The sequence below is a fragment of the Eriocheir sinensis genome, chromosome 14 (genome assembly GCF_024679095.1).
Source record: "Eriocheir sinensis breed Jianghai 21 chromosome 14, ASM2467909v1, whole genome shotgun sequence".
In the NCBI taxonomy this organism is placed as follows: domain Eukaryota; kingdom Metazoa; phylum Arthropoda; class Malacostraca; order Decapoda; family Varunidae; genus Eriocheir; species Eriocheir sinensis.
This window is the reverse complement of record NC_066522.1, coordinates 14,804,093-14,817,080: the sequence shown is the minus strand read 5'-3', so window position 1 is coordinate 14,817,080 and position 12,988 is coordinate 14,804,093. Positions and strand designations below refer to the sequence as shown.

Genomic DNA, 12,988 nt, shown 5'->3' with positions numbered 1-12,988 from the left:
ACGTTTTAGAGACCAATAATTGTCAAAGATAGAGAGACTGTTATCACACGTTCGAGGTCTAATCACTGACGTCTGCATTAATCTGATAAAACGCCACTTGGCTCTCCATGCTTTTGGTAGCGGCATGCATGGGTCTGTCGTGGTTATAGGCCTATGTACTGTGAAAACAAGGGATTAGAGAAAAACATAATAACGTTGTATCAAACTCCATCAATATTGTTAGTGTGCGCTTTAAACGAATATATATATTTTTGTTTGGGTAAGTATGTGTGTTTATTTTTTACTTTCTTTCCATAACTGACACTTATTTTTATCATCCTAAGTATTTCTTGTCAGGTGGAAAATATCGAATTCTTATTATTAAATCCCGAGTTCAAAGAGTTGGAAATGGAAGATGCATTACCCTAAAATACCAAAAAGTTTCCCCAATAATTGTCCAATTACCCAACTTTAAGGCGTGATTTACCCAAAACTGGAAGCCCTGGAATTATTGCGCCATGCGGCTCAGCTGGTGCTGCCTGCCCACAACGGACAAGAACAAAACTGTATGAATTTTTTAGTGGACTTAAGTTAGCGGAGGAGGAACTACACTTAGCAGAAGCTAATTGATCTGCTAACTGTTTCCAAAGTTAGCGAAAACGCTAATCAGCTAAAGAAAAAGTTAGCTTCGCTAATTATCGGTTAGCGAATTAGCGGAACCGTGCCCACGTACCACTGTCAAAACATGATGGTACACACACATAGTACACGCATCACTACGCAAAGAAAATTCATAAATCATTGACTACAATGGAAATTCTGAAACAGTACACGCACAAAAGTGAAAAGGCAGGAATGATAAGTAAATAAAATAAAATGGATGAAATAGTAAATTAATAAATAAATCAGAGACCTTGTCTCAAAACTAAGAGAATATTATTATATACGAACATTTTGAAAGCTACTGATGAGGCAATGCCCGGCGGTGGGGAAGGGGGGGGGGGGGGGCAGCGGCGGCAGGTGTCCCGGGATTGACGTTCATTAGAGATGTCAGTGGCGGGGCAAATAAGCGGCTCGTTACAGCCCTTCATCCTCCCGGTGAGCGACCTGTCACGCCTTACGCCGGAGCACACACACACACACACACACACACACACACACACACACACACACACACACACACACACACACACACACACACACACACACACACACACACACACAGATGCTCAAGAGACATAAAGAAATATAGCTTCCCACAAAGAAATATAGAGGTTTGGAACAGACTAAGTGAAAAAATAGTATCGGCGAAGAGTGTGCAGAGCTTCAAGGAAAAGTTGGATAATTATAGATACGGAGACGGAACCACACGAGCGTAAGCCCAGGCCCTGTAAAATTACAACTAGGTAAATACACACACATACACACACACACACACACACATACACACACACACACACACACACACACACACCCTATATTGTTTTCAATCAATTTTCTTTGTCGGCTTTGGGCAACCATTCCACTGTATGTTGTTTTGAACACTAACATTGCTTTAGATACTCAAAGGTGTATTCGTACTGTTTCCGTATCGATATTATGCCCAAAATCATTATTCAATCTGAATTTTACATGCATATGTTGATATTAAACAACAACAACAACAACAACAAACACCTGCATCGCCTTTAACAAGCGGTGTAAAAAGTTTCTGTCTTATAATCAGTAAAAAAATGTGGGTCGATTTTTACATGAGATGGACCTTACCGTGAGTATATACAAGAATAGCTTCACTGGCAGGTGTTTTCAACATCAAAATCACCAATACTTCAGGAATTTCTCCAATAAATATCGTGCTATCTTCATGATGTATCTGTAATGTATACACCACCTCTAAGATACAAATTCCCTTTTAATTGATTTGATAAGCTGTCAATTTCCTCAATGCTCCGAGGGAAGCCACACAGCCACGGCCAGGCCGCCACCTGTGTCAACCAGCCTGTGTGTGCGGGGCGGGCGGCGACAGGTATATTAGGTGGAGCCGAGCCTTTCCAAAGCACGTAGGTCCCTCTCCGTGAACACTGCGACACTAGCTAACGTGAGTAGTATCTTGTGGGAGCGCAAATGACCGGTTTGCCTACTTCAATTTCTATCTATCTCTAGCTTTCTATCAAGGAGAGTATCATAACACCTCTCCATCCGAAAATGACCTTTCTTTTGGCCACTCATATATAGTTTCTTTTATAGGAGCACTCATTAGCGGGCTTTTTTCACTATTTGTTTTTGCCTTTGAGCTGCTTCCTTTGCTGTAAATAAAAATATTCATCTATCTATCTCCCTCTGTCTGTCTATCTCCTCTCCCCCAGTTCGGTGTTGTAAAACAATTTATATACCCAAAGAGAGGACAGGATTACGGTTCGTGGTGGAGGTCTTCAATTCCTCATTAAATAACCCGGCGTCGCCAAGCTTTTCCTTGCCAGCATACACAATAATCCATGAATTGCAGGGGCGCCCCTTTAATCTAATCGTCGCCTTACGATCCACTGCAGCATGGTGCTGATCAAGTCAACAGTGCTGGCGGTGGTGCTGGCGGCGGTGGCTGTGCAGGGGCTGGACGTCCTCCCCTGTGACGAGATCACCACCATGGCACCAGGAGAGAGGGTGGCCATCCAGTCACCGAACTTCCCCCAGCCTTACGACGATACGTACAGGTGATTCTCATTAGCACTTTTTCTTAGTACAAAATCTGCCTTGCGTATGTTCGTACTAAAACTGGGCTCCCCGTTCGTCATTCATGCTTTTTTTTTTAACAAATGTTCAACGACGGTTCCTTAGCTCCACTAACGTGGCGATGTAGCACTCCACTCTGTTCTAGCGACCCTCTCTCGGGTGTTTCTGCAGGTGCCAGTATGAGATCACCTGCCCAAGCGAGACATCCACCTACTTGGAGTTCATCTGCCCAGAATTCCAGCTGGAGGATTCCACCGACTGTGCCAACGATCGTCTGATAGTCACGTACAGGGGCTCCCGCGAAGAGTAAGTGTATTCGTATGATCTTTTTAACGCTGTTGCTATCACATTGCATCAAGACCACACATAACTACTGCTCAAGACATAAATAGAGCGGAAAACTCTAGGGTTTGCGTGCAATAAGAAACCTTCTTTGCCACTCGTATATTGAGTTTCATGTCCTCTGTGTGACTGCAGGAAGTGTGGCTCAGACAGCCCCGACGGCACCATCACCTCCACGGGCTGGGCGCGCCTCACCTTCGCCAGTAACGCCGACACCACCGACACGGGCTTCCGCTGCTACATCTGGTGTCGCGAGAAACCTACCACCACCACCGTTGCACCCACCACCACCACTCCCGCTAAAACCACAACTCCTGCTGAAACCACCACCCCTGCCAAAACCACCACCCCTGCCGAAACCACCACCCCTGCTGAAACCACAACCCCTGTAGAAACCACCACTCCCGTTGAAACCACCACTCCCGTTGAAACCACCACTCCCGCTGAAACCACCACTCCCGCTGAAACCACCACTCCCGTTGAAACCACCACTCCCGCTGAAACCACCACTCCCGTTGAAACCACCACTCCCGTTGAAACCACCACTCCCGTTGAAACCACCACTCCCGTTGAAACCACCACCGTTGAATGCTAGAACTTAAAGATGACCCCAAAAAGAGTGTACAAACCAGCCATCTTGAAGCAAAATCTATACTTTCTTATGACACCTTTCCCAGTTTTCCACCATCTTCTTCCTTCCCAGTGTCAATATCGTGTAGCATGCTGTAACTTTGATGGGCGGTGGTTTAACTAAAGCCAGATAAGAGTTTCGGCTTATCAAATATGAGGAAAGTGTTAATCTCAACGCGAGAGGCTGGAGGTCATTCTTGTGGTTCTGACGCTGCGCGGAGTTGCCTCATAACCACTCTTGATCATCGGACGCTTAGAACATGTCAAGGTTTCCGAGGCAACTTCAGGGGAGAATCTTGGAATAAAAAGCAATCACATGAAAATTTTGCTGTTGTTTTTAATGTACCTACAAACTATATCATTGTATCCACCCTCGTTTAATGCGTCTTTGTGCTATTGCTTTAAAGCTGCAGACCATCTTTGAGCGAATGAGAGAAGATTTTTTTATATTACTGACAAATTAGACAGTTTAAAAAATAAATTCCTGTAAATCCAAAGAACAGAAAGAAGTAACACGATCATAGGTAGGAAACTAATTACCTAATGCTCCCAATCGATCCATCTATAAATTCTATATCATATTATTTCACAGATACACGAAGGAGTTGGTTGTACTGACGGCCAGGATGTGATTAATTGTACGCTGCGCAGAATCCTTGGTGGTCTGGCCCAAATACATAGAGGTGACCAGGTAGCTTCACGCGAGGGGGGGGGGGGGGGGGGCTGCTGGGTAGAACTGTCTTTACTTGCGCATAACGTCAGTAAGATGAACAGAGGATCAGTTTCAGAGAATGAGGTCAGTCGCTCCTATACGTTCCTCAAACTGCTCTTTCCATGCACTCTCTACACTTCTGTTCATGTTGTGATATACGCTTTCTTTCCCTTTCCTCCCCTCTGATATTTGCCAAAGTCACTAAATCTGCGCGGGCTTGAGGTGCTGAAGCTGCCTGGTTTACCGCTCTGTGTCTTGGTCTGGCTTTGATGCTCTGTGTAAAAGAGTGAGTGCGGAAGCAGATAAGCTTGATGAATCACATCCCGAAAACCTCACTGGTGTAGGCCATTCAGGCAATCCTTTATCACAGTGTCATTGTTAATCTAGACGGACGATTTGATTTTAACTCACTCCAACAACAGTCTTTTTATAAATATTTTTGTTTCGTTTACAGAGAAAGTCATAAACTAGAATCCCAAAATATAAAGTAATGCGCTTCTTAATAAGCAACACGTATACATGAGGTAGCAATGACAGTGGATTATCTTATCACCGCTGGAGTGTTATCAGTTTGTTAAAAGTTGTATCTCGAGGAACACCATCAGCCAGTCAGTCAGTGAAGCTGCTTACCGTAGAGACCTGACCTGCACACGCGTCTCAAGATGTCTCGTGATAATCCTAACGAGGTTAGTACAGATCGCTAGCACCCAGCACGGCCCCAGCGCGCCCCTCCCCGCTGCCACCACACCACCTGAGCAAACCAAAGAGCGACATAATGACAGACAGGTGTATTGATAAATATAGATAAGACAGTTGTGTGGATGTAGCTAAATCACCGGATACATGGATAGATATAGATTGATATACATACATAACATGGAATTAGGTAGCGCACGTACGCACACACTCACGCACGCACACACATTCTCTCTCTTCCTATTCACAACAAATGAACATGAAGTTATGACATACTACATAAATTTTTTGGTTCGATGTTTCAGACACTGCTGTGGGCTTTGATAGATATGACTGAAGAAAGTGTGGCGAACGCTCTAAGGGCTGGTGCCAATGCCAACCGATCGAGCCCCACAGGTTCCAGTCCTCTGCACGCGGCGGCCCTCAGGGGCTCAGCGTCGATCATCACCACCCTCGTGGAGCACAGGGCCGAGGTGGACCAGGCCGACTCAGAGGGGTACACGCCTCTCATGGTGGCCGCCCTCAACGGCAGGGTGGACGCCGTCAGAGCCCTCCTGGGAAGTGGCGCCGACCCAAGGCTGATGCGTCTGGACACCGGCGAGACGGCCCTGCACATGGCCATGAACGGTGGGAGTCCCGGGGTGGTCAGGGCGTTGCTGGAGGCAGGGGCGGACGTCAACGCCCAGACCACAGAGGAAAAGTTCACGCCACTGCACTTCGCCGCGCAGTTGGACGCTAAAATTTTGGCAATTGTTTTGCTGAATGACATTTTGTGTGAAGCAGAGGCCAAAGACAGCAAGGGACGCACCGCAACCGAGATGGCCAGAGAGGAGGGACACCACCGTCTGGCTGAACACCTCGACCTGTACACAACGGCCAAAAGTGTTCCTGACAAGGTAAGTCCCGTGCTCAGAAGAAAATGCTTCTCTTGGTATGCAACTGAAAGAATTGAAATTATATTGAATGTTACTAAGGTAACGTTGATCATCAATATAAAGCAATTTTCCTTGTTATTTTCAATTTTAGGTAAGAGAACCTGATCTAGAGAAAAATATTAGGCTTAAAGCATATTTTCTTTCATTTTTAAGAATATTTATATACTTCTGGGATTGGGGGAGGTCCCCCGTTTGTTTATGTCATTTTGCAAAAAGTGGTATATTTGTTGGCTGTCAACTGGTGCCTCACATCAGGCATATAACAACAGTGCTCTACATTTAGCAACTTGTGTCAGCCATCATGAAGCGGCAGGAAGAGGCTACAAGGCAAGCTTTAATGGCTGGTGCCGACGCCAACCTATCGAGCCCCACGGGTTCCCGTCCTCTGCACGCGGCGGCCCTCAGGGGCTCAGCGTCGATCATCACCACCCTCGTGGAGCACAGGGCCAAGGTGGATCAAGTCGACTCAGAGGGGTACACGCCTCTCATGGTGGCCGCCCTCAGTGGCAGGGTGGACGCCGTCAGAGCCCTCCTGGCAAGTGGCGCCGACCCGAGGCTGACGCGTCTGGACACCGGCGAGACGGCCCTGCACATGGCCATGAACGGCGGGAGTCCCGGGGTGGTCAGGGCGTTGCTGGAGGCAGGGGCGGACGTCAACGCCCAGACCACAGAGGAAAAGTTCACGCCGCTAGACTTCGCTCACCAGTTCGACGCTAAGGATTTGGCAAAAATACTAGAGGACAACCCGCATTGTAATCCTGACAGAAGGCAGCCCGCTGCCGCCAAGCTGACTCAGGAGCGTGGCCACGAGACCGGGATGGCACCAGACACAGCTGACGGAGGTTTTGCTAAGGTACCCAAGTCTGTATTTCTATTCCTAATAAGCAGATTTTTATTCCTAATAAGGAGATGTGTATTAACATTTCTTTCATGGACTGAGTGGTTTGTTTACAACCTGTAATGGTCATGAGTGTAAATATTCGTCCTGTCTGGGGCGTATTACATACTATTATTGCTACTCCATATATTTTATGACAGCTGTCTTCCCTCGATGTTCCTCATATATTAAGAAATCCCTGTGCAAAACGATCACTTGAAATCCGTCATCTCGTCGACACAGGTGCCTGTGACCTTCCCGGAGAAGCCCGTGCCGCCCAGCGAGAGTGTGTACAAGGTCTTGTCTAAACCGAGAGGTCGAGTCCTCCTTCTTAACTATGAAGAATTCTACATTGAGGAAGATGATCGAAATGGTGCAGCAAAAGATAGACAGATGCTCAAATACCTTTTTGAGGAGGTGAGTCACGACCTTCTGTTATTATACGTACGGAAGCTTGGACTGACTTAACGAACTGCTTGACTGGCTGACTGTCTGGCCGACAGAATGACCGACGGATCGATTGACAAAGCAACTGGGTGGCTGATAGACCCATTGACTGATTGATACATGATTAATTGACTGGTTGTCTGACTGATTGTTTGTCTGCCCTCTAACAATCAGATCGATTTATTGATTGACCAACTTACTGAACGATTAACCTGTTTCTTCCTGATTGCTTGCTTTAGGAAACATGGACGTTTATGATGTCAGCAAACATATCATCCTTCAGAGGTGGGCGCGGTACTGAAAAATCAGTAATGCGGTTGCGGTAGTGAGGTATTTATTCCAGAGTAGTGCGGTTGCGGTAGTGCGGTCCCATTTTTTTCTTTCCCAGTGCGGTACGCGGTGTGCGGTACTGCGGTAGCGGTAGTCAAAATAAAAAATACTTCAGTGCCTATCCTGGCTATCCAAACAAAGGAAACATGCTTAAAATAGTATAATGAAAAATCGGCCGGCACCACGGACGGGTCCGGGGTTGAAATGGCCGGCACCGCGCGGGTCAAAGAAGACTCGCAGTGTAGTAGTTTAGTCTGTCTATTTAGTATTTATATTGAACAATAATTGAAAATTCAGAATGAATGAATCACTGACTCTGATGACTGATACCGATTGACTGCATGATTGAGTCCGATTTACTGCAAAAAAAAAACATTTCTGTGAGAATGCCGCGCTGCAAATGTCGTCTTCGATAGTTTTCAAAGTACCGCAAAAAAGTACCGCAGGATTTTTAGTGCGGTCCGCGGTAGTGCGGTATTTTCATAAATTTTGCGGTAGTACGGTACTTTTTTGTGATGCAGTACTACCGCACTAAGTACCGCACTTGCCCACCTCTGTCATCCTTATCATCTTAGTAAAAAAACAGTTACGATTTCAAATAAGTGGCATAAAGAAAATCATACACGTTTACGACAAAATATTCTGGACTAACTATTAAGTATAAGTGGAATCTAAACTAGTCGATATAGCCGCCTCTCACCCACAGATGGGCTATCTCGTGACTGTGTGGGTCAACTTGGACAAGGAAGATACCAAGTTGGCTCTAAAATCATTTCGTAACAGTAAGGAGCTGGGGAAGGTAGACTGTGCAGTGGTGTGTGTGCTGAGCCACGGCACGAACACCGACACCTTCATCACATACTACGGCGAAGAGATGACAGTGGGCGAGGTAATCACAAAGCTGTATTAGAGAAACAATTATTGGTATGTGAGATGGCGTGATAATGCTTCTTGTAACATTTAATCTCAAGTTAAAAAATACAAGTACGTAACTCTGTTTCCAGGTATACGATTTCTTCACGGATGAGCAGTGCCCCAGCCTGAGAGGGAAACCCAAGCTGTTCCTCTTCAACTTTTGTCGAGGAAAATGCATTGAGACTGGATGTGCCCTGGATCAAGAAAGTAAGTAGTGTGTGTGCGTGTGTGTGGGGTTTGTGTCCGTATTTATATATCCTGAAGTCCTTCTCTTATCAACTGATATTTTATCCTAAACAGAGTCGGTGGACCAAGATGCTATAGAGATAGAGCAAAAGAGGACAGTCGTGCCAAACAAAAAGGATGTCTTGAAGGATCGCATTTCTCTGTTTGCATCCGTGGAGGGCGTGCGGGCTCTTCGGGACACAAATGGGACTTTCTTCGTCCAGGCTATCGTGAGGGCATTCGCCAGCCTTGCCCACAGCCTCGACGTGGAGGAATTAGCCAAGAAGGTGAACGAGCACATTATACCAAGGCTACAAGGAACCACGACAGAAACTCACAGCGTACTGAGGAAGAGGTTTTTCCTGAACCCAACACAGCTGCTAAGCCAGTAGACCGTGGACTGAGGTTACGCTGTGCCTTTACTGAGTGATTAGTTTTGGTTCTAATGCTTAAGCTGTTTTCCTTTACACAATGTTTCTGAAGCTTTCCAGAGCGTGGGCAATATGATAAATATTTTATTCTTTATGAATAATAAATCATTCTTCTTCTTTTTGTTACTCTTCTTCATAGTAAAGCTTAGTAATGGCTTGACAAGGCTTCTGCATTATAACTGTGAAAGACACTCGTGAGAACCCGGCTAATCGCCTTTGCGGCCTTTGTGAATACTTGTTGTGAGGCGAAATCGTCTGATAATTCGGGCCATTGTTCGAGGTGTTCCCGCAGCGTCGCCAGCACGTCAGGGCGGCACGAGTACAGGCTCAGCAGCGGCCGGAGCAAGGCTGCAGGGCCAGGCACGGCACAGTCAGTTTGGAGTCGCTTTCTGTAGAGTGAGGACAACCGCTCCGCTCCGCCCTCGTCCTGAGCGGCGGCGGGTCGAACCTCGTCTGGCTGTGTCGCTCTCCGTCTGTGGTGAAACTCTTATTCCTGCAGCGAGGGAATGTGTTGACATCATATACACTTAGTTCTTATCCAGTCATGGCGGACAGTTGTGCAAATGTAACTATATATTGAGACGCTGGAGAGTGAACACTAGCTGAAACCATGTGTGTGTGTGTGTGTGTGTGTGTGTGTGTGTGTGTGTGTGTCACTGAACATCCACTCCTCCGTCTCGTTCAGCAGCCGTGACACATGCAACTAAACTTTTCTTCTCTATTATCATGTCTATAATCTTTCCTCCTCTTGTAGCTGTGGTTGCTGTTACTGACCCTCCTCGTCCTCTCCCTCCCATCCTCTTCCACAAAAATACACTGGTCTTTTCCATCCTTTGCTTCACTACACGCCACTCCACCTATATTACGTTTCTACCTGATTTTCTTTCTCCATCTCTTTCTTCGCTCCCCAATTTCTAAAACGAGACACTTCTTCGTATTAAAGTACAATTTCTGTGCTTCACTCCAGTTATACGATTCTTACAGCTCCTTCCATATAGCTCTTTACGACTTTATTTCCTCCCTATATTGCCCGACGAGCAGCCTCCGCCGAGCCTCCCGCCTGTCACCAGTCTTCCACGCGTTGCCTTGCACCATCAATACCTCCTTCCCGGCCACTCTGGCGCCTCACGCTCTCCTTTCACTTGCCAGCATCGCGTCCAGACTCTTGATTGGGTTGAGGACTTGAGACCCATACTTTTAAACACCTCGGAACTTACACATCCACAACAGACTTTCGTAGAGGTTGTGTTACTATTTCCATGGGTAGTTTTATGAGCTCAGGGATAGTTTGAAAAGACTTCTGCACCATGAACGCGAATAACACTCACGAAAACCAGACTAATCTTCTTTCTGGCGTTTGGAAATAGTTCTTGTGAGAGTCTAAAGCGTCTGGGAGTACGAGCCATACTGTTCTTGCGTCACACCAACATTGCCAGATTGTCGTTCTCAGCTTTTAATTTTTCCCGATTTCAGGCTAAAAACCGTCGCAAGAAGAAAATTACCGATACCTATTTATATTAATTGCTGAAAGTGTTAATTATAGAGGGTTTTCTGCAGTCGTTATGCGTTAGAAATAGGAAAATCTAGTTTGGTGAGTACGATATCGTGGCATACCTGCGTCACACGGGGCCCTCGGTCACGCCAGCTTCGACGAGCCATTGTAATTTCTGTCGGGCGAATAGGAGACGTCCGGAGGGAATGTAAACCCAGTCGTGCAGGCGCCTTATATTAATTCTCTTCCCCTGGAGGAGCGAGCGAGCGGCTGCCTCTGAAATTGCCGTTGATTGTGGTATAAATCTTGTGTGCTGCCTAGCGTGGAAATTGTTTACGCCTCTTCTTTTTCTTCCTCTTCTTTTCTTGTATTTCCTTCATTGCCACATAATTTTACAGTAGTTCTAATTCTTCTTTTCCTTCTCTTTTATATTTTTCCTTTTGATTGTGCGTGAAAATGGTTTACTCTTCCTCCTTTTCGTTTTTCCTTTTTCTTTTTCTCCTTTTCTTATTTTTTTTTATTTTCCTTTCACCACCACAAGTTTTTCACACCAGTGCTAATTCGTTTTCATTTTCATCTTTTATTTTCTTCTTCTTCTTCTTCTTCTACTTCTTCTTCTTCATTTTCTTCTTCTTCTTCCTTTGCCTTTTCTTGTTTTCTTTTTATTCTTCGTCTTTGCTTTCTCTTCTTCTCGTTATCGCCTCCGTCTTCTTAACTTCTCCTCCCTCGTCTTCTTCTTCTTCTTCTTCTTCTTCTTCTTCTTACCCCTCCTCCTCCTCCTCATCATCATTTTCTTAGTCCACTTATATATCACAGGATTTCACAGGATTTCTATTTTTATTTTTCTTCTCTTTTTCTTTTTTCTTCTGTTTCTCTTTCTTCTACAACTCTTTCAATCCCCCTCCTCTGAAAACTCTTAGCTACTCACTCGTCTTGTCTATACTACTCCATTACTACTCCTCTTCCTCCTCCTACTCCTACTACCATTACATCTTCCACTAATGGCGCCGCGGCTACGTTAATTTGAGGCCATGAACTCCCTCTTTCTCTCTTGTCACGATCGCTTGCGGTGGACTCGTGCGTGATATTGGCCATTGGTTACACAACAGTCATTACGGACCACCGACACTTGTTGCAGACGTGGCCGTTGCGGAAGGCTTTGGTGGGGTAATGATCATCCGACCGCTTGCTGTTTATCTTCTTTGTGCGGTCCATTGGAGCTGCCCGCCTCTTACCGCTATAATTCTCTCTCTTCTACTATATACTCTTCAGTCCTTCTTTCTTTTCTCTCTCTCTCTTTTTTTTCTATCTAGCTTCCTTCCTTTCTCTGTTTATCCATTATTTCCAACTTTCTTTATTCCTTTTTTATTCCGCTCTTTCTTCATCCTTTTTTCCTTCATTTCCTTTTCTTCCATTTTTTATTTCATCTTTTCTAACTTTTCTTCCTCCTTTCTTCTCTCCATGACCATTATTATAAAGTCTATGCTCGTCAGGTGTGGAAAGTAATGTTACTACACCCCGTAAGCTCTACAACAGGAACGAAGCAGCTGCGATATAGTTTATATAGAAAATCTGTAATAACCAAATCGCATCGAAGAATAACAAAAAAACTATCGGAGCGCCTAAACTGGACACGCTCCTTATATTGTCCCTGGTTGGTCATGTCAAAGCTTCCAGGAGACTTTGAGAGCGATATGAAGAGTCTTTATACTTTATCTCATTATCTCCAAGTGTCAAATTCAGTGCAGCAAACTCTCTCACACACAGACAAAACACCGTGCCCCCCCCCCCCCCCTCCACCAGAATACACAAAGAGAGAAGGAAAATACGTCTACTTCAGTTTCCCTTCACGACCGAAAAAGTTACACACTCTTCGATCCTCTAATCTCTATTGCGTCTCAACCTCACCCTCACACACCCACATGCTTCCCCCTTACTCATACCCACCTTCACCCTCACGCTTACCCTCGTTTCCCCCTCACTCCACATCGTCTTACCTCGTCCGTCGCCTCCACACATACACACACACACACCTGGACCACAACACGACAGCCTCTGAGACCGGAAAGAAAGAGGTAATTAAGTTTAGGGATCGCTGGCTGCCACGACTCGTTATCTGCCAGGCTAGAAAAATACAGGAATGTTTATATCGAAGTAAAGGAAGCGAAGTAAGAATGAAGATAAAACAAAGACGAGGAGGAGGAGGAGGATGGGAGGATATGAAGGTGGGTTGTGGGAGGTAGAGAA

General features: G+C 45.6%; 2 protein-coding genes across 2 annotated transcripts; both read left to right on the top strand.

Moving 5' to 3' along the window:
- Positions 1 to 1,927: 1,927 nt before the first annotated feature.
- Positions 1,928 to 4,007, top strand: LOC126998549 (integumentary mucin C.1-like). The gene is made up of 4 exons (XM_050860338.1): positions 1,928 to 2,077; positions 2,529 to 2,690; positions 2,881 to 3,015; positions 3,187 to 4,007. The coding sequence occupies exons 2-4, from the start codon at positions 2,530 to 2,532 to the stop codon at positions 3,644 to 3,646; spliced, it is 756 nt and encodes a 251-aa protein (XP_050716295.1). The 5' UTR covers positions 1,928 to 2,077; position 2,529; the 3' UTR covers positions 3,647 to 4,007.
- A 935-nt stretch (positions 4,008 to 4,942) lies between these two features.
- LOC126998548 (ankyrin repeat domain-containing protein 50-like) lies at positions 4,943 to 9,368 on the top strand. The gene is made up of 7 exons (XM_050860337.1): positions 4,943 to 5,079; positions 5,395 to 5,985; positions 6,308 to 6,877; positions 7,145 to 7,318; positions 8,385 to 8,567; positions 8,683 to 8,800; positions 8,894 to 9,368. The coding sequence occupies exons 1-7, from the start codon at positions 5,056 to 5,058 to the stop codon at positions 9,208 to 9,210; spliced, it is 1,977 nt and encodes a 658-aa protein (XP_050716294.1). The 5' UTR covers positions 4,943 to 5,055; the 3' UTR covers positions 9,211 to 9,368.
- Positions 9,369 to 12,988: the final 3,620 nt, after the last annotated feature.